Source organism: Xenopus tropicalis, chromosome 6 (assembly GCF_000004195.4).
Source record: "Xenopus tropicalis strain Nigerian chromosome 6, UCB_Xtro_10.0, whole genome shotgun sequence".
Classification (NCBI taxonomy): Eukaryota; Metazoa; Chordata; class Amphibia; order Anura; family Pipidae; genus Xenopus; species Xenopus tropicalis.
Window position 1 is genome coordinate 132,428,337 of NC_030682.2, and position 27,638 is coordinate 132,455,974.

At 39.9% G+C, this 27,638-nt stretch overlaps 1 protein-coding gene across 1 annotated transcript in view; it reads left to right on the top strand.

The window, feature by feature from the left end:
- Positions 1-27,638, top strand: part of zfpm2 (zinc finger protein, FOG family member 2) — a 258,173-nt gene that overhangs the window by 54,465 nt on the left and 176,070 nt on the right. The window contains exons 2-3 of the mRNA XM_002931563.5: positions 3,608-3,766; positions 12,257-12,358. Coding sequence (XP_002931609.2) covers positions 3,608-3,766; positions 12,257-12,358 — 261 coding nt within the window. The remainder of the gene's footprint in view (positions 1-3,607; positions 3,767-12,256; positions 12,359-27,638) is intronic.

The window sequence follows — 27,638 nt, forward strand, 5'->3', positions numbered from 1 at the left end:
CTTTCCTTCATAATAACAAAGATGAGAAAGTTAAGAGCATACATGGAAATGAAAGCATAAAGGTCTTTGAAAAATTTATCCAGCGGTAGAATTATTGCTGTCGCGCACCGAAGTGTCAAATGAACTCGGCAGCGAAGAATATTAATCCATTTAAAAAAATCAAAGGCTTTAGTCTTTAAGTGTAAAGAAACAATTTGAATAATTTTTGACCCTTGCTGCCAAAGTCAGGGGGTCAAATTGAACCAACTATTAAAATTCTGTAATATCTTCCTTTCGTTAGCATTTCAAAACTCAATTTCAATATTCACAGAGGTCTTTTTAATAAACCTAACAAGTTAAATATTCAGAGAGCTGCTTTTCTTTTTTTTTTTTTTTTAATAAACTTAACAAAATTCAGGTAATTTTCTTCAACTTTCTTGATTGAAGGCAGGCAATAGCTGCAGATATAAAATAGATGTACCGCTACGAGCAAAAGAAATCAATTATATATAAGAAATAACATAACACATGGAAAGAAATTAATCAAAATGTTCTAGTATATGATTCTCTCCTCTGCTACCTGGAGGCAAGGAATGCAAATGGAAAAAAAAGCAACATTCTCCCGCCGATAAGAGAAAAATTAATAAAAATGTTTCCCTCCGACAAGATCCCCCGATGTAACTCGTGTTAAAAAGTGAGTGGCTTCGGGACGAACTTTGCTCATTTAAAATAGATTTTCAGAAGCTCGAGAAATAGGACTTTATTCTTGCTGTTAAGCTCAATTACATAAGGCTGATGTGGCCCTGCAATGTCCATAGAACTAACACCCTTTCATTAAACTGCACGGTGGGACATACATGATGCACGCGAGTGGATTCCTGCTGTGAACCAAAGGGACACAGTCTATACGGATATGTGTATGGCGGCTGTGTAGCTTTAGGAAATCTATTCTTGAATGTTTGATGCTTTTGTTAAAGATACTTTTTTTGTAAAGGAAAAAAAATTAAAAACAAAGTTGGCTCCATCTGTAGCATATTCTGGAAAAGATTGGATGCGCTTACAATAGCAGTAACATTTAAGCTGGCCATACACGCACCGATAATATCGTACGAAACCTCGTTTCGCACGATATACGGTGCACGTATGGCAAGTCGGCGAGGCGACCGATATCGCAGGAGGCTGTGGATATCGGTTGACTCGCCGATTGGGCGGGTTAGAAGATTTTTAACGGCACCATTGAAGGCGCCCAAGCAAAATCTATGTCCAGGGCTGAATCTGCAGAAAGAGGTAGAATTCCTATTGTTTCTACCTCCATATCTGACGATTTAGCCCTGAACGTCAGTGGAGGGTTGGAACGATCTTTCGAGCGCAAAGATCAAAAATCGCCACGTGTGTGGCCAGTAGTGATGAGTGAATTTTTTTGCCAGGCATGGATTTGCAACGAATTTCTGCATTGTGACATTGGCGAATTGTTTTGCGAAACTTCAGTGAAAATTCGCCGAGCAAAATTCGTCACACAGATTTTTTTTTTCAAATTGTGCATGCCCGCATCAAAATGGGCGCGGTCACATAGAAATTGGGTGCGGTCGCGGCAAAAAAATAGCCGCGGGCGACAAAAAAATCGCGCAACAAATGCGTTTAGAAAATTTTCCGGCGTTTTACAAATTTTCTTGCAGTTTCACAAATTTTATGGCAAAGCGAAACGGGACAGATTCGCTCATCACTAGTGCCCAGCTTTATACCTTTAAGTGTAATTAACAAACTTTAATTTCAAGTGCAATCGCAATTTTTGTTCCCCCAGAATTCTAGCGTCATTGTGGTCACAAGGTGGGGGGGCGATGCGTTTGGCACAACTGCACTGTGCCTACCTCAAGTGCAACCAGTAGGCCAATATTAACGCCACTGTGCAAGAATTTTAAAGCAAATTGAATGCAATTGCATGAAAGTCCGCCTGGAGTCCGTTCCAGTTTTTGGCTTTATTTTTATTTTAAATATCAAATACGAAGGAATTGGATCCGATTAAAATTCCGCATGGATCTCATTCTGATCCATCAACCAGGAATATGCATTTGATTGATATTGAAATTATTTTTATTGATCCACCAAGAGAACAATCTGCCCATAGGCACGGATGCGATTTGACATCTCTAACCATTCATTCTCAGATAACGAACCCCTGAAAGCTCCAGCAATAAGATATATAGATTTTGTTTCTATAGATTTAGGCCACTTTGGCTGATGTGTGATAAAGTAGGAAAATTCCTGCAAAGATTACATTGCTAGGAATACAACTCAATACTGATCTGCCCCAGAGTTTCCTTTTGCAGAACATTTAGGAATACATTAAGAATATGTATTATCCAAAGCTCCCTTGTACAGTGTTAGACATTGATTACATAAGTGATAAAAAATAGATGTAGAATAAAAAATCAAGATGTCTTATTGAAAGAAAATATTTGCACACCCCAATAGAAAGAAATTATATGTAATCTCAAAAATTGCCTCTGTTATTGGTCAATTAATGGCAAATTATACCCAGCCGGTATATCATAAATATGTATGTGGCAGCCAGTAACATCTGAAGACCAGTTAGGGGTTTACTTGGATAGCTTGTGTATAAGTAATGTGTGTCCTTATATGAGAGGTTCTGTGGGCATATCCCCTTAAGGCAGGGGTCCCCGATCTTTTTTACTTGCAAGCCACGTTCAACTGTAAAAAGAGTTGAAGACCAACACACGGATGCAAGGTTCCTGGCGTGCAAAATATGGGCTGTGATTGGCTATGTGTTAGCCCCTATGTGGACTAATAGCCCACAGAAGGTTCTGTTTGGCAGTACTCATGGTTTTGATGCAACTAAAGCTTGCCTTCAAGCTAGAAATTCAAAAATAAGCACCTGCTTTGAGGCCACTGGGAGCAACACCCAAGGGGTTGGTGAGCAACATGTTGCCTCCGAGCCACTGGTTGGGGACCACTGCCTTAAGGGGTCCAAAGGATATGATGGATAAACCAAGGCTGAAAGCCCCTTTACATAATATCAGAGCCTTATACTGTCTGCAACTATCAACAGGGTGATTTTTAAGATCATATTTCCATGTATTTCTAACCTTGTAATAAGGTACAGGATCAGGTCAAAATATCACATCACAACGGAAGGGGAATTTAAACCCAGAAAAAAACCTCTGCTTGTGGTCAAAATAAATAAACAAGATAAAATAAAGATGAAATATAAAATTGAGCTTCAAGTACACACACGAGTTTGAGTAGCTGCTTTTATGAGCAGTTGCAAATGACTTTTCTAAAGACCCCAAGATGGATTTTCCGTGTCACATAAAGGTGAAACGACTTTTTTATGGAAATATTTGGCACAGCAGCAGCTGCTAATTCGTGATCACCTTATTCATACAAACATGAATAAGCGCAGTTACTGCCTTGGCAAACATTCCCCATAAACATGATATGTCTCCAAAGTCACGTCATAAGCTTCAGCAGCTCTTGATCATATGAATGAACTTCTCACACAAGTCAGCAAGCAAATGTACGGTTTTCTCCAATTTCTCCCTCGTGGTGACTAGAAACTGTCTATTGCTGTTTTTGTTACTATATTAATGTTTGTCACGGTTTTTTTTAGGGCCCCTGGAAGATGCTATTGATGATGAAGAAGAAGATTGTCTCTCTGAGGAAAATGACCTTGTCTCCAAAGAAGATTTTCCATTGGAGGAAAGCTTTGCATCAGAGTTCGAGCCGGAGAACATGAGCTGTGAGGATGTGGAGTTTTTCTGTAATAAAGGTACTGTAAGCAAATGAGACTAAGAGGCGTTTGGTTAAGAACAGGTTAATATTAAGCGCTGAGTATGAGATATCGCTGATATAAATTTGCTCTTTGTAGAGAGAAGCTGAACACTTAAACTACATGGACTTGAAAGCCACTTCCTAGCTTCTCTGGTGGGGTGGGAACTAGATATTGTGTTCTATTGTGAGAGGTAGGGCCTCTGTAATGATCTGATCACTTGCACTTTGCTTACTGCCATCTTACTCTTTATACATTGCTCACAGTAATACAGGTCAAATGAAACCTCATCACTTATAGCCAAAGAGCATAATGCTCCTTTTGTGTGTGAAATAATTGCTTGTATTCAGAAATATTGAAAAAAAACACATATACTGTATTAAACAGAACTTTTTTTCTAAGCAAAAAGTCACGTTTCTCTTCCCAGCAAGACAACATACGTGTACATAACCAATGAAGTATCTAAATATCAGCTTAGCAAATCTGAATGGAAGCCTGGGCCAAAATCACCCCCCCTAACACTATGGTATTTGCTCTAGTTTGTTTTGGTTAGTTGAAGAACACACTGGACAGGGATATACTCCTATTCAGCCACTTCCAGTGGTCCCTTTTGGCTCTTTATGGCAGTGTGCATGTAGACAGCTGAAAGGGACCATTGGGAAAAGGCTGAATATGACAGATAGGCACTGATAGGAATATACCCCTGACCATAGTATTTCATTGAAGTAGAGCATGGGACAGTGGGCTGAAGTTAGAGATCATAATCAGTGGGGAGTGCGGACAAATACCCACACTTTAGCAGGCCCAGACTGGAATTGAAAATAGGCCCTGGCAATTTAAGTACACAGAGGTCCAAACTACCCCAGAAGCCCAAATAGTGAGTGTGTGTGGCATCTTACAGCAGTCCCTCTGGCATTTGCCATAATCCACTAATTGCCAGTCCGGGCCTATCAACCTCCCCCCCAGTGATATTAATTTTCCATGTCTTTTTATGAAAGTAATTCTGGGTTATAGTGTTATGAAATAAAAACATCACACAAAACAGAATTTCAGCATGGGGTGTGTTATTAAGTTATTTGTGCTGAATCTAAATGCTCCTGCTAGATACTGTATATGGTTCTAAAATGTATTTTTTTTACATAAGCACGAAATGAAACAACCTAAAGCCCAGTGCCAAACAAGGACCCTGAGAGTAAGGGCCGGTCCTGTTCTTAGGGGGCATCACAATAATGAAAGAGAACGACAAAGAAGAAAAAGCCAATATGACTTTGTATTTTACCTTGCTGCGGGAAGTGTTTGTGCAAATCGCCTATAAGCTTATTGACCTGAATCTTTGACTCCTTGTTTTGTCTGGATTTTGCCAGAATGAAGACACTGATAGATCACTGATAGAGCTGATTGAACTTCCCCCCGTATTTGTTTGGAATCAGACCCCTTCCGCAGGCTAGACATTATCTCTCTCAGCCTGGCTTCCTTTGTTCCCAATTATATGCTCCAGCTTCATGTTTTTTAAAGCAAATTATATGCACTTAATCATTTACTGTTGACTTTCTACATTCTTTGCCTTATAAAGTTAAATGGAAGCTGCCATATTGTTTGCCTTTATGAAAGTCCCCAGTAGCAATGCACCAAAACAATTCATCTGGCGCTCTTGTTGTACATGGAAAATACCTGCTAAGTACAGGTATAGGACCCATTATCCAGAATGCTCGGGACCAAGGGTATTCCGGATAAGGGGTCTTTACGTAATTTGGATCTCCATACCTCAAGTCTACTAAAGAATCAATAAAACATTAATTAAACCCAATATGATTGTTTTGCATCCAATAAGGATTATTTAAATCTTAGTTGGGATCAAGTACAAGGTACTGTTTTATTATTACAGAGAAAAGGGAATCATTTAGCCATTAAATAAACCCAATAGGGCTGTTCTGCCCCAATAAGGGGTAATTATATCTTAGTTGGGATCAAGTACAGGTACTGTTTTATTATTACAGAGAAAAGGGAATCATTTAACCATTAAATAAACCCAATAGGGCTGTTCTGCCCCCAATAAGGGGTAATTATATCTTAGTTGGGATCAAGTACAGGTACTGTTTTATTATTACAGAGAAAAGGGAATCATTTAACCATGAAATAAACCCAATAGGGCTGTTCTGCCCCCAATAAGGGGTAATTATATCTTAGTTGGGATCAAGTACAGGTACTGTTTTATTATTACAGAGAAAAGGGAATCATTTAACCATTAAATAAACCCAATAGGGCTGTTCTGCCCCCAATAAGGGGTAATTATATCTTAGTTGGGATCAAGTACAGGTACTGTTTTATTATTACAGAGAAAAAAGAAAAAAGTTTTAAATTTCTGAGTTATTTGATTAAAACGGAGTCTATGGGAGACAGGCTTTCCGTAATTTGGAGCTTTCTGGATAACGGGTTTCCAGATAAGGGATCTCATACCTGTACATGTATTTATTATTATCCATATTATTATTTTTGGGTGGAAGCTGCCTATTTACTTATATAAGTGTTAATATTCAAGCAAAACATTTACAAGCGCACAGTTTGCGTCTGTATGAACATTGTGTTCACTATTTTGTGCTAAAATGTATTTAAATGTTTTTGGCTTGATTGTAACTATCTATATAACTTGTAAATAATCACTGTGGCAGCTCCCTGGCTGTCTTATTCATACAATATAAATATACAATATATATATATATGTATACGTGTGAGGTAAAGGTTCTGCCTACTAATTCATCATGTCACCTTCACCTTTTCCTTGCTGACACTATGACCCTGCGCTCTCACAGTCAGAACCCCCAGTGCTGCTCAGCACAACCTGTATCACCCCGGGAGGGGAGCAGGATTACAGACAAAGGGCCCAGGCAGTGTGTGTATCTATCAGATATGAATACTCTACCCATCAGCCCTATGACCTAAATCAACTTAACACACTTACAGCTATGTCAGTTCTGCTACTGCTGCCGTATATTGTACCCACTGACCTACAAAAATGAGCATGAACTTCATACTGGATGCAACTAGGCCAGGCCGAGTCTTATTCCGTCTGGGGAATATAAATATAATTCATCTTCTGAATTCTCCCCCTAATCCTGCAGAACCCAGACTGATGCCACAAATATATGTGATTAAAAAAGACTTTTGTTCTCTCTAGTGGTGATTCTTACACTTCCCTTGTTAAATTATTAATGTTTTGACATTTTCTGTCAAGTGCCTATTTTTCTCCTAAGGCCAGGCAAGGTAATAAGGAAAAGCAAAAGGATCTTGTTTCTGCTGGTTCCCTTACAGTCTGGAGGGAAATTGGGACGTTGTAAAGAGAAGCAAACACAAAATGAACAAATAATCGGACAAGAAATTTGAAAGAATGTATACGGTTAGACAAAGGCAAATAGTATGCACAATGCATTAAACATCACTTGTACCTGAATATGGGAGAGGGTACTGGCTAGAATTTATACAAATACAAGTATTTATATTATTTAGTAAAATAATGAGGATGCACAAAACTATTTTATTTTCAAATTTGGGCAAAAAATGATTCCTCAACAAATGGGTCAAACATTTAAACTAATTTTACATGTGAAAAATGCATTTGTCACTTGAAGTGCTAAAAGGTCAGAGAAAAGATTTGTGCGATTCCCAAAGTTTGTAATGGTAAAGCAGCTTGAGAATTCTGGGCAAGTCTTGAGCATTCCCTAGGGCAGGGGTCCCCAACCTTTCTTACTCGTGAGCCACAGTCACATGTAAAAAGACTTGGAGAGCAACACAAGCACCATAAAAGTTCATGGAGGAGCCAAATAAGGGCTAAGATTGGCTATTAGGGGCCTGTATGCACACTATCAGCTTACAGGGGGCTTTATTTGGCAGTAAATCTTGTTTTTATACAACTAAAATTCACCACTAAGTGAGGAATTCAAAAATAACTCCCTGGTTTGGGGGCACTGAGAGCAACATCCAAGGGGTTGGGGAGCAACATGTTACCCCCGAGCCACTGGTTGGGGATCACTGCCCTAGTAAGTGGAGTGATAGAAAGCTTTCCATACAAATGGTTTGAATGGATTGGTTTGAATGGATCTCAGCATTTTTAAGCTCACAAACCTTTTTTTAATCAAAAATCTAAAGAGAAGAAGCAAAAACTTTTGATAAATAGCCAAAATGTTGATGTATAGGGAAAAAAAAGATATTTTCTTTATATTTTCTTTAAATGCAAGATCGATTAATTGAGGGTGAATGGATTTGGTGCATCTCTAAAAGATAAATATTTCACAAATTAATACCAAATATTTCATAGTAAATTCACATAATAAATTAATATTATTCATTATTATTAATTATCAATAATTCATAATTGTATTATTATTATTAACATTTATTTATAAAGCGGCAACATATTCCGCAGGGCTGTACAATAAGTACAGGTATCGGACCCCTTATCCGGAAACCCGTTATCCAGAAAGCTCCGAATTACGGGATGCCCGTTTCCCATAGACTCCATTTTAATCAAATAATTCAAAATTTTAAAACTGATTTCCTTTTTTTCTGTAGAAATAAAACAGAACCTTTTAATTGAACCCAACTAAGATATAATTAATCCTTATTGGATGCAAAACAATCCTATTGGGTTTAATTAATGTTTTATTGATTTTTTAGTAGACTTAAGGTACAGAGATCCAAATTATGGAAAGACCCCTTATCCGGAATACCCTTGGTCCCGAGCATTCTGGATAATGGGTCCCATACCTGTATAATATTGGGAATCCGATGAAGTAATTTAAACCATTGAAACCATTGAGCTGTGGTTATTGGTGGTTCATTAGGACTGAAACAAGGTTAGTGCCCTTTATGTAATTAAATATAATGAGATTTTGGAAAAAAATGCTATAGTGAATGTGTTTATGATCAAGGGGCTCATTTACTAACAATCGATTTTTTATTTGAAACTCGATTCAGATTTCTTTAGAAAAAGTCGCAGACAAAAAATGCTGCAACTTTTCCAAGATTTGCTATGGGTTTAAACGGCTCTAAATCAGAATTAGAAAATTTACCAGATTAAACTTGCCAAGTTCATGTAGTCAGTGGCAAAGGTCCCTTCCCTTTCCTTCAAGTTCTTTCTTTTGTCTCAAAACTTTAGAGATTTTGCTAGGTTTTGTCTGAAAATCACAACTTTGTATTATCGCAACAACAATTCGATTTTTTTTCGGGATTTTCGCTGCAATAAGTCGAGTTTTTTACGACTTTTCTTGGAGAGACTTTTCCTTCTTTTTTTTAGTAAATATCAGACATTTGGGAAAACAAATTTAGTTGAATTTTAAAATAAGTTTTTTTAGTTCCCACGAATCCACGAACGTGCGAAAGCGTCCGAATGCGGTTTTTTCGTAATGATCGGTATTTTTGCGACTTTTTCGTCGCCGTCGCGATTTTTTCTTATTTTGCTCGACTTTTTCGTCGGCGTTCCGACTTTATCGTATATTTTCCACGACTTTTTCGTCGCCGTCGCGAAAAATTCGGATTGGTTTTTCCACCGTTTACAATTGCTCAATATGAAAAAATCGCGACAGCGATGAAAAAAATCGCGCAAAATACGATAAAGTCGTGATGGCGATGAAAAAGTTGCGCAAAATACGAAAAACCCGCGACAGCAACGAAACAAATTGCAAAATTTTCGTTTCCAATCCGATTTTTTCCCATTCGGGATTCGGATTCGAGGATTAGTAAATGTGCCCCTAAGTGTTTAAAACTCAAGTTTTTGAGATTTGTTAATACAATGTTGAAAATGTAAACAAAAAAACACTGGCACCTAAAACCCCAGTTGGAAAGGGATCTTCAGAGTTCAGCAAGGTTGTGTCCGAGGTATTTTTAGCCATAATTTCTCATTAACACTTGCACTTCTCCATTTATTATTAAAGCGTTCAGCAGAAAAATCTTTTTAATTTAATGTAAGAATTAAAAGGCTTCGGAGAGGTACATGGGGTTTAAATGTCCCTGAACAGCAGCAGAACCATTTCTGTGTAAGATGTTATTGCTGGGAACAGGTTCACATTGATCATGCCGAGTGATAAGATATAAGCCTATAAGCTTGCCGGGCTGGGTTTTTTTTTTTCTATTTTATGACCTTATCTTTAATAAATGTCTCTGTGAAAGTAAATGTAAGAAGTACCTGAAAATCACATTTGACATCCTCACATGGGTATTAAGCTGGGTTATAAAAGTGGCAAAGCATTCCCTGTCTTCTGCTTGGGAAATGCCTTCATACATTTGTGTTATGATTATATTAATCATCCGTCTCGTTACCTCTTCCATAAGCATAAAAGGTTATTGGCCATCACTTGACTGAGGGCAGTAATGGCACATATGGATTTTCTGGAGCCTGAGAGTAAAAACCTTGGGACAAAACATCAGATACTGGTTTAGATCACAATTATTATGGGTTCACTGGGCTAATGGTGTAAGAAATCACCTGTAAAATGAATACATTATAAAACAAATGCTTATGTATGCCCCAAGTGTCCCGTGCAGTGTGGTTGATGGCTGCCATCTTTGGCTGAATTATAGAGCAGGAGAATGCACCATGAAAGGAAATTTGGTTCTGGCCTCCGCTGCATCCAGAAACCAGATGTGACTCAGCCCAAGATGGCGGCCAACAATGCTGCAGTTAGACACTTTTTTGACTGCAAGAATAAAGACATCAATCCAGACCAAAGAGGATGCTGGTACACCTTCCCCCAACAGTGCCCCACTGCTCCATTTGCCTCTTTCCAAAAAAGTAGCAAAAGGTTTGGGTGCAACTTATTGATAGTGGGCGACTAGTCTGCAAGAACTGCTGGGAACCCTTGTGGATTCCCTAATTTGCCATTTGTCAAATCTGCCTGTAGTTTGCTAGTTTATAAAGTTTCTCTATATTAAACTGATGGTCATAGGCGACAATAATGCAGTGGTGGGGCCCCAGTCTGAGGGAAAATTCTAATTTAGGATATCCAGCTGATGACCTTATTGTCTTCCCATTTACCCAGTTAAAACATCTTTATCTGAGTCTTAATCCTGTCAAAAAAAGGATCACTATATACTGTACTTATCTATTCTGCATCCGTGCAGGAACACAGCTGCTTTCCACTTTCCATATAAATACATAAACATATATGTAATCTATACGCTTGTATAATAATCCAGGTATAATATAGAAGAGCAGATAAGAAATGCCACTGCTGCTGCGCTCATTCTGGTGCTTTATGGGAATCTGGGAGAGATGCTATCGACACACTTGAAAAAGCACCTGCAGAGAGTTCTGAATAAGTATCACAAATCTGCAGGAAAAATGCCTTTTTAATGTTTCCTACTGTTATACCTCCATTGTTCAACAAATAGCAACTAACAGCTGATAAATAATATTCGCTAATGGTTTAATGGGAGAGGTAAGGTGGGTGCACGGCCGGGGGAAGAGGCATAATCCTGTAGAATAGTTTGCTTCATGTGGATTATTAAATATGATATATATAATAAATACAGATAAATATGGCCCCCTACTCACAACCTCCTGGAATCTATTCTGCGGTTCTCAATACACCCCGTGGCACGCACTCCACCTAAGCACATAGCTACCAAAACACCAGGTACAATGTTCTTTATTGTCGTTGCCAAGTAATACATTGGAATACAGTTATTATCATAGACATGGCATTCCTAATTCCATTTCTGGAACATAGGTATATTGGGTCCCCTGGGGGACATGGAGCAGGGGCAGCAGGCACAGCATGTAGGACAGTTATGATGAGGTTTGGTAAGAATGTCTGTTTGATCTCTGACCTAGAGCAGTGGTGGGCAAACTGTGGCTCGGAAGCCACAAGCGGCTCTTTAGCCCCTTGAATTTGGCTCTTCCAGGTGCGGGCTGGCACGTACAGTGTGATCGCATTGTCGTTGCCTGTAGCAAAAATCAGCAGGAGGGGGTGGTGTTTGGGCTACGGGAGATGCGGCGCAGGCGGGGGGCGGGATACGCAGTGCAGGGGAGGCTTGCTCGTTTCATGCACGAGTGAGCCAGTGACAGTCTGACAAAAATTTAGCTCTCAATAGAAATTTCAATCGCTGTTTTGTTGATATTTGGCTCAGTTGACTAATAAGTTAGCCCACCACTGACCTAGAGGAATCTGAAGTGAAGCTAGAAGTTTAGTTAGTGTGAGATTTGGGATGAAAGCTTATTTGCTGTCCTAGGTATTCTTGGAACTGTGGCTAAATGACTGATATGCCAATGGTTTTCTATATCTGAAACGTTGTTATGAATTAAGTTGAGTCCTGGACAAAGGTAGGGCCTGCAATGGGGGCTTGAACTGGAAAAACAGCCCAACAATCACTGCTCTTAATCTGCTACACCTTGGATCATGTTGTCGTGCCATTGTGATCTAAATGCACCATTAAAGCTGGTTCTGTCTGTAGGTTGGTATGGTGTCCTTTTAACAGAAATTGTTCTTACTCTTCCAGGGGATGAAGAAGGCAGCCATGGTACAAATGAGTCAGATGGGGAAGTGCAAACAGAAAAAAAGAGTCAAACCAAAACAGAATCGGAAGGCTGGGATGGACCAGGTAAGCGAGTATAAAGAATTAAAGGTGTATGCTAATTAATCCTTTATATTATATCCAATTCCATGACTACTCTTAGCTACAGGGTAATATAAGCAAATATCTTCCACTGTTTAGTCCATTCTGTACTCTGCAAACTTCTCACGGTGACAGTGACATTATACAACTAATAATAAGGATGCTGATTGGCTTACATGAAGACTTTTTCTACAAGTGCATTAGATTTTATATTGTAGGCTTGTGCCTCTGCTTGTGAGCTTATAATATCATGTTGTTTGGTCTTTCATTGATGTGTATTAATCATAATGATAATAATAATATTTAGTAAGAAATGCACAGAAGTTTTAAGCATAACTACAGGTATGGGGTGAAAAGAAAAATGATAATGATCCACTCAGGTAGCTGTTACTGTTGGTTGGCTGGAAATTAATAATTTTATACTGGGTAAATAGACTATCATTTCCGTAATTCCCTTGTATTTTGGGAGCCACTTTCAACTAATTTTGATGGTAAACCATGTTGTCTTTGGCTCAAGCTATCATTGTCAGGCAGGTATCTCTCAGGAAGGCTGTCCCCCGCCCTTGAATAAAATTGTCTCCCTATGATAGATGGTAGCAGTGTAAGATAAACCCTTGAGGTGCTATCAGCTGAAAGCTTGCCATTAATATAGCCTTATAGTTAAAAAACTGCCAAGTTGGCTCTCATTGGATGACAGGATGAAGATATGTTCTAGTGATGTCTAATGTCAGTATGTGTAGTACTGGCCATTCTTCCCACCCTCTCCTTTTGGCTGCCCTACGTCCTTAATGGATAAATGCTATTTGGCGATCCTTGTGTGTAAGGAAAACTAATGATACACACACAAAATAATTTCAAATAATGTTAGAGATGAACTGATTTAAGCAATGTTAACTAGCAATGTCAACTAGACATATAAGGTTGTATTGGGGCTCAGGGAAAAAAAGATTTTGCAGCCCCAAACTATTTAGAAGAAGTGGTAAGCAGCCAATGCCAGAGTGGGCCTAGATACACAAGCAGCTTATGGAAAACCTCATTATGCTGTTATTTAACGGAAATGTCCTGATTATGATCTCTGTAACTGCTTTGGGTTTCACAATAACACTTATCTGAATGCTAATTAATTTTGGCACTTCAGCACAGTGGGCGATACAAAGCTGTGCTCACCATATTTGCTCTCTTGATTTTCTTAGATGACACTGGAAACTGCATGTTTTTTCCACTTCCGCTTCATAATTCCTTTCTGGTTTTTTTTGTGTCCATCTTTGCACTGTAACTATATTTCTATATCTTTGCTTTGTAACTATATTTCATCCTGTAGCCCTTCAGTTGTTTCACTGCTATTTCCAGCCCCAACCAATTTGAAGGGTCTCAGGTTGGGCAATATTGATATTAAGTGGTACTATACCCATCTTGTCCTAGAGTACCTCCTATCATCCTAGGGAGAATCCTTCCCAGAAACTTTTATCCACCTCAGTGTAGGCAATAAAGTGCTTAAAGAGTCAGTGGGTTTCACTTCTATAAGTGGCAGATACAGGAACAGCCTTTACATAAGATTATTGACCCCTAGGCCACCTTTAATGGTCAAAAAATGGTCACTGCCAAAGGACAAATGGTAAACTGTACATCCTTCCTGAGGTCTTGAGAACCTTGCTGAGAGTTGCGATCCTCACCATTACTCCATATTGGTTAGACTAACTACTGCTTGGCCAGCTACCTATCCCAATGTGTGAACTGATTGGAATCATCAACCAACCAGATTTTCTTTTGTGTGCAATCACCTCTTATGTGAGTGCAAGCTCATTTAAACAGGTGCTAATTTTTTCAGCCATTTGTTCAAATTTGCCTTTTATTCTATCTCTATAGCAGTTTTTCTCACCTTCATCCCATCGTTGAGTTCAGTCTAACATCTACCTAAAGATGCCTTCATCAGTTGTCTTTCTCAGTGTAGTAGGGGTTGTTGGCTTTTCTTTTTGGTATTGGGACAGCTGCACAAGCATGGGGCATGTTATCCAAACAGCTTAATTTTCCTGATAAGGGGTCTTTCCATTAATGGGGAGAAAAATGCCTAGAGAAATCAGAATTTCTGTGGTTTTCCTACTTTCACTGTATTGAAAACAATGGCTCCGAGACTGAATAGATCATTGAGTGAAGTCTATGGAGAATGTTTCTGCTGAGGTGAACCGTATGGCAGTTCATATTCAGTGGTATTCAGTGCACAAAAACCCTGTTCAGTGTCACAAATAACCCATGAGGGATCATCACAGCTCAGAAACGGGGCATATTTTGCTTTGCACTTTATATTCCAACCTTGGAAGAGGATTTGGGGTTTTAATCGTACTCTATCTTTGTTTATATTAAAGGTTAGTCTGCAGTTTATTATCCTGTATCCGTACATCTCTCACTTCATTGTTATCAGGTCTCACAATTCTGTTGACACTTACAGGAAACTATAACCTAAATATAAATGCCAGCACATTTACCTTGTTTCCTGAGTTAGTGCTAGGGCACCGCGCAGCTTCCTTAGTGGAAATATTTGTATTTGTTTCCTGAGCTGCAGAGCCACATGCTTGGAGCAATCCCATGGCTGTAAGAGCTGCGTCCTTGCTGCCCTGTTCTCTTTTGCCCCTGGTATCCTGGATGGCAGTCAGACAAGACAACACTTCTGGCCAAAGTCCATGCCATACATATCCTAGATTAATAAACATTACAAAATAGAATTTTGCCAGGGAACTGAAATGACTGCTGTCTGCACCCCACCTTCACACCTACAGTCCTATTTCCTTTTCAGATGTTGCTGGATTTTTTATTATTAGAAGTGAGGAAACCGTTTTGAAGAACCAGGGAATCATGGGAACGATTTATTCCAAGATCTGTGTAGAGGCAGGCAACACTATGATTATTCTTGCTGTAGATAAATAGTGAGGAAGGAACATATACAGTGCCATATACTATATAAGGAGAAAAAGACAAGAATAGAACAAACAGAAGGAAACTAGGACTAGATGTCTTCTTGATGCTTACAGTTTACAGGTCTAGGATATAAACAAAGAACTAAAAATAGAGTGGCTAGAGTCCTGTGGTGGGTCAAGTACCCACAGTGCAGTACAGTTTTGTGCAGGTAGTGGGTAGTTAAACAGGGGTGTTGGTAGATCTTGATTTGATCTGAATTACCTTCTTCGCCTTCTGTCCATCTCACCCTCTGCCCTTGGGTGATGCCACAGAGTTGCTGAAGGGTAGTGTGTTTGGTGTTGCTTTAGTTTGGCCAGACCTAAGCAGATAAAAATGGGTGCTCGCGAATTTCCTGCTTAAATCTTTACCTTCAACTGATGCAGTTTATCACCACCTGGGGACAGGGCTGTTTTATTAAAAAGGCAAAAAGGGCAATTGCCCGGGGCCCACCAGGACTGGGGCCCCACCATAACACTTTTTATCTGCTAAAACTTCTGACTTAAGGTGGCCATGCACGGGACAATCCTAGCTGCTGATATCAGTCCCTTAGAACGACTTGGCATGTATGGGCACTAACGATTGGCCTGCCTGACCAATATCTGGCCTGAAATCGGGCAGATATAGATCAGGCAGGTTTAAAAATTTAGTCAGATTGGGGACCACATTGGCTCGTTGATGTGGTCCCAGAACCGACAGCGTCGTTCTAATTCGATCGTTTTGGCCCCAGGGCCAAATGACCGAATTAGCCCAGTATCGCCCACCCGTAGGTGGGGATATCGGGAGAAGATCCGCTTGGCGACCTTGCCTTAAGCATCCTCCAGAAGTAGCAGGTCCCTCATTTTAATTAGCTGGAAGGGCTCAACAAAACAAATCTTTCTACTTTCTGTCAGAACAAATGTTCCTCAAGGATATATTTTTAATAAAAAGCTGTCATTTATGATCACAGTTTATCTTCTCCCAACACTGCTGGCACAGACTGGCGAGCCTGGACATCTTGTCTATTTCAGTAAGCACAGACTTAAGAAGGTAGTCCTATTAGGAATTATTGGAGCAATTCTGGGAGGCCCACCAATGAGATCTTTGCCCTGGGCCAACTGGTACCTTAAAGTGTCCCTGCCTGGGGAGAATCCACTATTCCATTACTCCATCTGCGACCTCCAGTTGTCTATTATTTTATGTGTCTGGGGCTTCCTTTAATCTACCTAGAGGACCTCTTTATTCTCATTATACCACCTGGAGGGCCTCTACTTGCCCATACCCAGAATAATGCTGAAAACCACATATCTAGAAAACTCAACTTTTTTCCAGTGCCTTTGTATTAAATCCCAGCGCAGACTAAAGCATTGGCCATTGTGTCTTGCTCGTAACTCCCATTAATTACCGGCATCCTGCTATTTTTATTTTCTGATTAGTGAGTGTGGCTGATAGAACATCTCCACAAATGCCATTTGATGTAAATTAACAAAAAAAAAAGTGGAACATAGTTAACGGAAGATCCAGCCTGACAGTAAGAGGAATATTGTAAAAGAGCAGAGGAAATCATAGAAGGACTGCGTGTTACCCTGACAGTGAATCAGTATTATCTCTGCCATCAGATAATGCAGTTATCATTAATTTTCACATTTGCATTTCAATCTTTTGAAGGAAATGACTCTTGCTGGATGAAGATAAGAGCTCTGTACCACTATAATGAACCATCATTTCATCACTGCGCTTTGTATCCGTATGAAAATGAAGCTGGGGAGGGTGGTCATAGAGAAAAAAAAATTATAACAAAGTGTCAGAAATTACTACAGACTTCCGAGCCCTTTATAAAACAAGAGGCAGTCTAAATAAATCTTCTGTTGTGAAGTGGATATCAGATTAATAGAATAAAGCTTCAGGTCTCAGCTGGGGGAGCGGGAAACAGAGGGAAAGGGACGTTCTTTGAGCCCGAGTCACTGGATTACCGTGACCACTTTTTACGGATCAGGAGAACAGCAGGTTAACAGAATAAACCCTTTTCATACCAGGAGCTCAGATGGAAATTAATTTTCAGACCTTAAAGGAATTTACTATTTCATTTTTTTTTTCTTATTGCCGGAGGGATGTGCCACGATGCCAAGGGGAGATGCACTCTGTAAGGCAAACCCCATTAGCAGCAGAAATGGCCTATTGTGCTCATAGAGAAAAGTTGCATTAAAAAAACATTATCCATTAAAAATGTTTTTACTCTGGGGGACATTCAACTATTGATCAAATGCCTGAGATTTAATGTAGGAAGAAGGGGCATTAGCTCATTGTTGTCTAACCTACAAGCCCTGTAAGATTCAGCTAATATGGCATACAGGCCACACTGTCAGTAATGGCAATTAGCTAGTCACAAGCAGCCAATCAAAACAGAATATGTTGGCGCTTTCTAAATAAATAATAATAATAATAATAATAATAATCCTGCTGATAAGTTAGAAATGACGTCCTACTGGTTCTTCTTTTAGTCTCCGTTCTTAGAAAACCATGAAGCTGGTATGAAATTGGGCATTTATAAGAGATAAGATATATATAATGTATATATATTCCATGGTTGCATGGACATAAATGGGGGTTAGAACTTATAATTTGTAGGATCAGACAGAAGTTGCAGCATCTCTCTCCAACACCCACAGATGGATGGTGTCGTATACATGGGTCAGTGGGATTGCTATTATAATGCTAAATTAACCAGATAATACACTTTCAACTAATGAACAAGTTTTGTCTGCACTGGACAAAACTGGTCCACTTCCCATTGACCATGCATTGTCCGACATGCCATGAATAGACTTCCACCAGTGATCATCTCCTGAGTGTGCATTAATGCACTTTCTGGGCAGCAGCGTTGGGTGCATTGGCACTGAGGGTGCTTCCCATGTTTACCTGGGAGACATGATTTGCAGTGATCCTTATTATTTTGATTGCCGCCACAAAATGTCTCATTTGCCACTGCCTATAAAGTGATACCGACAAGTTCCTTGAAACATATTAGTATTACAAGTAATAAAGGCCTGCTGTCCCTAATTGGCCCCAAGCCCAACAGTAATTACCCTTCTGACTAGGCTAAAGTTGCCCAAGCATGGAGAGGAGCTTCTTGCACTGGGAGGGGGGCAGCATGGTCCTTCAGTATGTTTAAGTATTAACATTTCTACTTTGGCCTATGGAGAATCACAATGCCACCAGCCCAATATGATCTACAGAAGGAGGTTTTTTCCTCTCTGTCTGAAAGAACTTAGAATTGGTAGGGCAATGGCAGCTTTGGAGCAGATTAGCAAGAAAGAACTTTGTGCTGCTTCATAATTAGTGATTGGGTTCATATCTATTATTATAATAGATTGAAAGGAATTTATTTGTACATTATCACCACTGCCCTTAGACATGTCATATAATAGTATTATATTATATATGTCTAAGGGCAATGGTGATAATGTACAAATGAACTCCTTTCAGTAACTCTAGGTAAGTGCCTTAGGCCATGATGGGCCCATCAGGTGTGGCGACCAGGACAGTACGGAAGAAGCAGGTAGAAAATGCATGTGGACATTTGATGTTGCCATGTGATGTTGTTCTTCTTCTTTTGCTGTAATAATCCTCAGCCGTAATTTATTCTGTTTTGCTTCGCTTTTGGCCAACACCAGTCTGGCTTGATGTGGCTCACTACCAATAGAGTTAGAAGCCTGTGTTTACAAGCTGAATGCTAATATTTTTCTTGGCATTCCATCACCTCCACCTCCTGTGGTGACTCCTGTGTTGCACAGCCAACAAGGCTGGAAAGGTGAAGAGGTTGAATGGATTTCAGTGACTTATTGAATGGCTATACCCAAGATGCCTGGACATTACGAGTAATGATTTCCACTTGTAGAGACCTTCAGAAGGTCACAGCAGATACACGGGTCAGCATGGAATGCAGTGTTACTGTAATGTACAACAAAAGGATATTATTGGCTTGGGGTTCATTGAAAAGAACATTAAGCCAATTGAACACCAATTTACTACTTTTACATCACATGAAAGTCTTGTCTTTACAACTATTTCTTGACTGTTCTACAACACATTCCCTCATAAAAACATGACACTATCCAATATAGTGTGAAATAACTTGTTTTGTAATTCTCAGCAGGGAATGATACTTTATACTAGAGGAAATCTATAGGTAATGTGCCTGTTGCTTTTGCAGTAGGTTGTATTTTAAATCTGCAGATATTAAAGCTTCTGTTGCCTTTGCTGAACCTAAGGTATTTACAATGCAGTTAGTGACTTAGCACTAACCTTTGAAGATAATGATACGGTGGGGGGGGGGGGGGGGGGGGGGGGGGGGAGAAAAAGTCACTTGACTAATGGTGTAACAATTGGAGAAGCACACTCTGTGTCGGGGACCCAGGCAGGTAACTGGGAAGCTTTATAAATGCAACTTTGGTTGAGTGCATGTACTCCGCTTTCCATTTTTGACTATTTGCAATGAGTATAATTTAAAATTTAATTTGACATATAACTAGTGCAGGTGGATTAGCACTGGCTGCCAAGGTAGGATGTTTCATGGACTGAATGGAGGGAGATATGGATACCTCTAGGTGTACCTGATGTTGTCCTGGGGCACAGAAAATGCAGAGTATCTTTACTTTATGCCAGTTATAGCTGCACAGGGTTCTACAGGCCATGTCAAAATAACCGACTCTGACCCAAAGCTGCATATAGCCAGGCAAAGCTGCATGTAGCCAGACAAAGCTGCATGTAGCCAGACAAAGCTGCATATAGCCAGACAAAGCTGCATATAGCAGGGATAATGAGGAATACATACAGGAATAGTACAGAATTTTCTACTGATTATATTTAGAAAAATGTCCTATTTTCATAAGATGAAGTTTATATTAAAAGTTTATTAATTTTCTGGGAGGGGGGTAAGCATAGATGAATTCATAGTCGGTTTAGTAAGTGTGATTAAGCCCCCTGTAGTGAGCTGTCTCCTGAACTGTGAAATGGCAACATTTTGCTGAATGCATTGGAGTTACTGGAATTTTTTGCTGCATTCTTCTTGCACCAAATGCATTGGAGTCAATGGATGTTTTTCTTGGGCCGAATGCACTGGAGTCAAAGGACTTTTTTTCTTCCTGTTTCTTATGGCACCAATGGAATTGGAGTCAATGGGCATTTTTTTTCCTGCTCAAACACACATAATTCTAGGGCCTGTTTTCATCACTTTTTCGCCAAGTGTGGCGTGTCCAGCATAACTTGTTTCTTCCATTTCAGATAATCCATTAGTTGTTCAGCACATGACGTCCAAGGATTCTATAAAGAATAAAGAAATATATTCTAGGTTTTGTTAATTACAATTAAAATGTAATTGGGATGTGAACAGAAAGCGAAGAGTGGAATAAAGCATTTAAATATCCATTGCATTCTCTAAGTGAGGTCCCTTTTGCCCCCAGGCATACATCCATGCTGGCCTGTGATGCCCGGCGCTACGCACCATATGGCTGACCAGATTGAAGCATTCATTTTAATGCTGATTACGTCCCCTCTCTCGGCACGCTCCTATACAGTGCCGTCGCTTTCCCAAGCAGAAAAATTAAGAATAATTACATTTTTTCATAAAAGTAAATTAGTAGAACGGTAATCCCACGCTCCTCTCTGATTGGCAGAAATAAATAAATGCGGAAACGCAACCGGTTTCTCGGCTTGTTTTGTTGTTTAGGAGACAATACTGGAGCCGGTGAACTTAATGACACACATTTAACACGTTTTAGGTGTTTTTATGTTAAACATCAATTAGTATATAAGCAGTGAATATAAAATACGCTCATCTGTTAATGAGGATAACTGCATGTCTCTGTTGTTTAAAATTATTTATAAACTCATTAGAAGAGCCTAAGCCCAACCATGGCTAATAATTATTTGCAGGAAAAACACACACAAATACATTTTTTAATTAGGTGTTAAATTACAAATATTGATTGAATGGTTGAGGAGCTTAAACCGTTTTGCACATAATTATTTTTGCTCAGAATGACATGAATGTTCTAATGACGTGTATTATAAATGGGAGCACTGCATTCTGCCGTTCCAGCATTGTATTAAAGATGGGGGCCCAGGTGTGCTTCAGCAGCAGCTAGAGGGAGCTCTGGGCTGTATGTACTAACAATATGTTCCCCTGTGGAAGTGTTCTTACCATATCCCAAAACTAACCCTGCTTAAGGTTATTAACGAAGAACTAGAAATGTTAATTAAACCAAGCTCTGTAGAATAATTCCACCTTCTACTACTTTACAAATTCCCACCTTCCAAATTTACTAAATCTAAAATTGGGACAATTTAAACCATGGCCCAGATCAGCCCTATTCACTCTTAGATTTCTTGAAACTCTGCCCGCTTTTGGGTATGCCCTGTCCATTTTTTAATTCTGTGCATTGGGGCTGTCCCACCTTAATAGAAAGATGGGGGGTAAGCAGTGTTCTCCTCCTTCTTCTCTTCTATCTTCTGTCTTTCTTCCTTTGGTGGAACATTTTGGTACAAACGGATCTACCCACTTGGCAACGTCATTAGATAAGTAAATTAGCCACCAAATCTGAATGACCTGATAATTTTTGCTCCGAACCAATGATCTGATCATTTTGCAGGCCATGCAGACCCATCAGTAGAGGACCACATTAGTGCAACAAAGTGGTTCTCATCTATGAGGATTTTTAAACTTTCTCTTGTTTGCAGGTTTTCAGCCAGAAATGCTGTATATATATCAAGCCCCATACACTTGGTCTGGAGACACCAAGACTAAAGTTTTATCAGCATTTTTTATGGTACACAGCTTGGTTTCCTTGACTCTTGACTTAAGACCCAAACAATGATACCAGCAGTTAAGCATAAAAACAACTGTTTGTAATTACAGTTTACATATGGCAGGCATTAAGTGCTGGGCTGCCCTGCCCCTGACAACACTGCCTTGCCCCTGACAACACTGCAACACTACACGGGCCAATTCTAGCTGCCGATATCGGTCCCTTAGACCACTTTGTTGCACTGATGTGGTCCTCTACTGATGGGTCTGCATGGCCTGCAAAATGATCATTGGTTTTCTTATCTAATGGCCCCAGAGCCAAACGACCGAATTAGCCTGAATTAGCTCGATATTGCCCACCTGAAGTTGGGGATATTGGGAGAAGATCCACTCGCTTGGTGACCTCGCCAAGCGATCGGATCTTAGCGTGTATGGCCACCTTTAGTCAAGCACAAAGTGCGGAGCTTTTTGGCCACTTTGTCCCAGGTGCAAGGGCTAGGTGCATGCTAGAGTAAAGGCTTTTTGTACACAATAAAGGTAACAAAATGTAAGTTGTACCAGAGACTAGTAACCGTTAGACACTACTATGCTGAAAGTATTTACTGCTTACCCACTTAGATGCAAATATCTTGCAATGGCTTACTTGACCTTTTGTAAACTTGCAATTTCTTTTTTACATTATCTCCAATGAACAAAATGGTCTAAAAGCCATGCTGACTGAGGGTGGGCAGGGGTTAACATTGGCATAATTCACAGGTATAGGCATTACTGTTTTTCTAACTGTTCCAGAGCCATATGGCTTGCAATGTACTTGTTCTGTACGGCCACCTCTCTTCCTTTGTAATGTTCTATTTTCTGCTTTATTTTCCACCCTCTCTGCCATCAGCGAGATCACAGGTGTAGCTTCTCCCTTGTAACCTTTCCATCAGCCATGCTCTTAGCATTTCTTTCCTTGCAGAGCTGCTCTCTGCGCTGACCTTTCCATCTGTGAACCTTACCAGCATGATATATGTTATTTTCAGAGGGAAACAGATTTTAGAGCAGAATAACAGTCACGTTAGGTAAATAACATCATTCACGTGTTCCTTTAACCTTCGGCTGTCCAGCTGTTTCAGGACTACATCTCCCAGCTGCCCCTGTAACTTTGCTGGCAAATGACCTTGTAACCTGTGCCACCCCTTCTGCATGTAGGAGAAATCACTTAATGTTTCCTGAGATAAAAATCTGATGGTGTAGAAAACTCAGTCCTTAGGTCCCTATTTATGGTATAGCCTTTAGATCCTATTAGGAAAAGTTATAATGTTGCTTATTACATGGAAGTTTTCTGCTCACGCCTAGGTGCCCATGGCTCTAGCTACCATCTCCTTGCAGATAACATTATACTGTATCTTTCCATGCCTACTCTTAATCCAGAGATCCCATCATAAGCCTTTTAGGACCTAATCTCTGTTTCCCTCTACTTGAAATCATTTTATCAAATATCACATTTTCTCCCTATAACTTAAAGGTTTTCTTGTTATAGTGGATGGAACAGAGATTGTAACTCTGTTACTGCTGACTCCATGCAAGAACGCTACGAGTGCAACTTGCAAGGCTATCACAATGCCTCATGTACCTCTGCGCTAACACTTTCCTTAGGGTCTTCTGTCAATCAATTCAATCTTCTTCCACCCATATCAAAATTGTCTGAACTGATCCTATACCTCATAAAGCACCAGCCCTACTATCCAAGGTAGTTGTTAATGAGATGAGCACTTCATACTCCAGTTTACCCATTTAGATAATAATGGATCATGTAGGTTAATAAATCCTAACTAGAGAGAATGTGGTGGTCCAGCAGACATTGAGACCTTTCAATGGATGGAGGTCAGCCACAGCTTTATTGATATATACTTATTAAACCAAATGACATGTCCTTGCCATGCCGTGGGCATGTATAGTGAATCATAGTAACCTGTACCAAATGGCAAGGGGCGTGAGAGACACAAATGCTGAAATTGTGTATTGTGTAAAGTAACACACAAGGAATAACCAGTACATAAACAGAACAGAATACCCTCAACCAAAAGGGGTGGCTGGGTGGATGATCAGCCAGCTTTCCAGTGCTCTGATGACTGAAAATGACTGCAAAATAAAGCAGTCCCTACACTTAAATATGAATCTCTCCCCTGCTCTAGATGACCAATCCCCACTAAGATCCTAACATAGATGACTTTCTTTTCCCACAAGAAAAACCCTCCCCATAGTCTTGGGCACCTTTGTTAACCACTTTGGTGCTGGGCATACTCCAGGATAAAGCATTGTACTGTAATAAAGTGTGCTCTTTTCTTGTTACTGACAGCTTTTGCATAGGAAGAACTCCCTGCCAAAATGTCCATACCAATGTTGCAGCAATCTGGGGATGTGGGTGGTGTGGGTTGCACACAACATGGGAACCCTATTATGCCCCTGCCCTGTATATTAGATAACAGTAATGCCTGAGGGAATGCTGGTAGGCAGGGCAGGGCCACCTACTTTTGACAGCTAGGGGGCACAGTGAGGCAGAGCTTAGATCCTCTATAAACCTCAATGACAGGAATGAAAAGTGGCTCAATTCCAGGATATTGCTCCCTAGCATCACCAGTCACCACCATCATCTTTGGTACGGTGTTGGACATTAAAAAGCAAATCACTGTATGATTTTTACTAGCATTTTTATGGGAAGATGAAACACTGAGGTCTATATGTGTGTCAGTGTGTTTACACATAGATAGCATGAACTATATTGATGTATGATTCAAGTCAGTGCCAGATCTACAGTTAGCCTTGCTCTTCCTTTTATGTATCTGGAAATAAATATTTATACCCTATAGTGTATCAGAGTGTAGCTGAATAACAATTTCTGGCCTTCAGCGTCATTTATTTCTTTACATAGGGCTGGATGAAACTTAAGCCATAGGACAATTCTATGAAGATATAGCAAACGCTCCAGACCTTCTTTTCAGTTTTCAATTTAAAAAGAAAATGATTTCATTAGAAAAAAAGAAGAACAGAATGATCAGTTTGGGTGTCGAAGAATGGCAGAGTCTGATGAAACCAGCTGAAGAGACAAACCAAGTGTACAGATGCAGATTAGGCTTCAGAAGATGAGGGTGTAAAAGGGATTTAATGGTAGGATGGATTATAGAAATCCTTGTAACAATGTTAAATAATTATAGTTCCAGCCGAGATCAAAGCGGCACTGATTGAACCCCTCAAGCTGCTAACACGGAGCATTTTAGAAAGCGAGAAACCCTGGGAGAATGGTCAGCCCGTACTGAGAATGTCCTCTGATCTGCACAAATTCCAGCGGCACCATGGAACGGAGAGGTGCGGGCATGCTGGGATTCATACAAAATGGACGGGCATGTTAATGCCATTTTAATGTGGCGAGAAACAAATATACAGTTCTTGGAACATGTGTAGTATATCTCAATGCTTTACACTTGGGGACAGGCAGGGAAGGCATATCTGGAAGGCTATTGGTGTCCCTTTAGCTACAAATATATATATTGGTGTCCCTTTAGCTACAAATATATATATTGGTGTCTCCTTTAGCTACAAATATATATATTGGTGTCCCTTTAGCTACAAATATATATATTGGTGTCCCTTTAGCTACAAATATATATATTGGTGTCTCCTTTAGCTATAAATATATATATTGGTGTCTCCTTTAGCTACAAATATATATATTGGTGTCCCTTTAGCTACAAATATATATATTGGTGTCTCCTTTAGCTACAAATATATATATTGGTGTCCCTTTAGCTACAAATATTCATTTTGTAATATCCTATCTGTCTGATGATTAATAAACAATTAGGAAATGCATCTTTAACTGTAAGGTTGAAACTAGCTAGGACATGTAGGGGTTTAGTGTCATGATCGACTGGTCAGGTCCTACAAGTCCTAGTTGGTTGGCTCTAATGATCTGTTAACTTACAGTATAAGTCACACTGATAAACAATGATTAAACTTGATTAAAAATGAATTCCCAACAACCCAGTAGAATTAGACTCACAGGGCTGTAGTGCCAAGAACATGCTAAACCCCTCTATGTAGGGTTCTCCTGGATGGAGTTATTTTGGGTTGTACTCATTGGTAACATTGATTATTGGAGTCATCGTTGGTGTAAGTGTGTGGGCCAATTGAGAGCAGATCTTATAAGTCAACCTCTGGTAGTGTCCCCAGTGACACAAAGGACACCTGGAAAGCTTATTAGACTTAGTACTGAACTGCTGTTTTTCCCGATTATTAAATTATTTCGTTTCTAAAGACATTAGATTTTAAAATTCATTTTTTTAATTCAATCCTGACCTCACACTGAATTGGCTGAGCATTGTGAGGCTTCTACCAGATGTCTCAGAAAGGAAAATCTCATTGCCCTTTGCTGTCCCTCAGTGGTGTAGAAAAATGGAGTCATCTATGAAGTATGAAGTATTGGGGGGGGGGGTGCATGTATTCTATTCAATCAGAATGGTTCAATCTTACCACAAATATTTTTCAGGCTAAATTGCTAAAGTGATTGTCCTGTGAGTTTCAGGCTTAACCCAAGTTTTACCTACTGTTCTTCACTGAGTTGGGCCTAGGGCTATAAGAGGGGAGGGTTTAAACGTTTGAATGTTGCTTGGTTTTGTATCTTTATATTCTCCTATATATGATAAAGTGCCAGTTAGAGCAGAGTCTGCTCATTATCTTAATGAAGTCACACATGTCACATTTGTTAGCATTTATGAGGCATCATCTATAAATTGTAATCAGTATTCACTGCTCAGAAAATAGCAATTATGTCTATTTCTTTTATTCTTCCTTTTATGGCACCTTGGGCACTTATTGTGCATGCGAAATTACGTTGATGAATCGGTACTTACTTATCCCAAAAAACTGTGCGCTAAGCGTTAACGCCCTTTAGTGAATTGGCCCCCATGTGTCTTCGCCCTAAAGGCCCCCATACACGGGCCGATAGAAGCTGCCGATATCGGTCCCTTGGACCGACTTGGCAGCTTATCTGCCCGTGTAGGGGCAGAAACGAGTGGGCTGGCCGACCAATATCTGGCCTGAAATTGGCCAGATATCGATCAGCCAGGTTAAAAGATTCAGTCGGATCGGGGGCCGCATCGGCTCGTTGATGCGGTCCCCGAACTGACTGCCCCATTGCCGCCTACATAATCCAGTCGTTTGGCCCCAGGGCCAAGCGAGCAGATCTTACCGTGGATGGGGACCTTAAGGGTGAAGACACACGGAGCTACTAGTAGCAGCTACTTCTTGTGGGTATTAAAATAGACAATGCTGATCATTTACTGATAATTGCAGAGGCAATTCTCAGTATTGTCTATGGCAGGGTATTTTGTGGTGTTTAGTAGCCATGAAAAAGTAGTTGCTACTAGTAGCTCAGTGTGTCTTCACCCTTAAGGAACAATTTTTTATGTCCGTTCACTTTAAGTAACTTCATTTTTTTGTGTCTAATTTGTGTTTGCGTTCTGAGCTGCTCCGTCCCATTGGCCGCTGAGT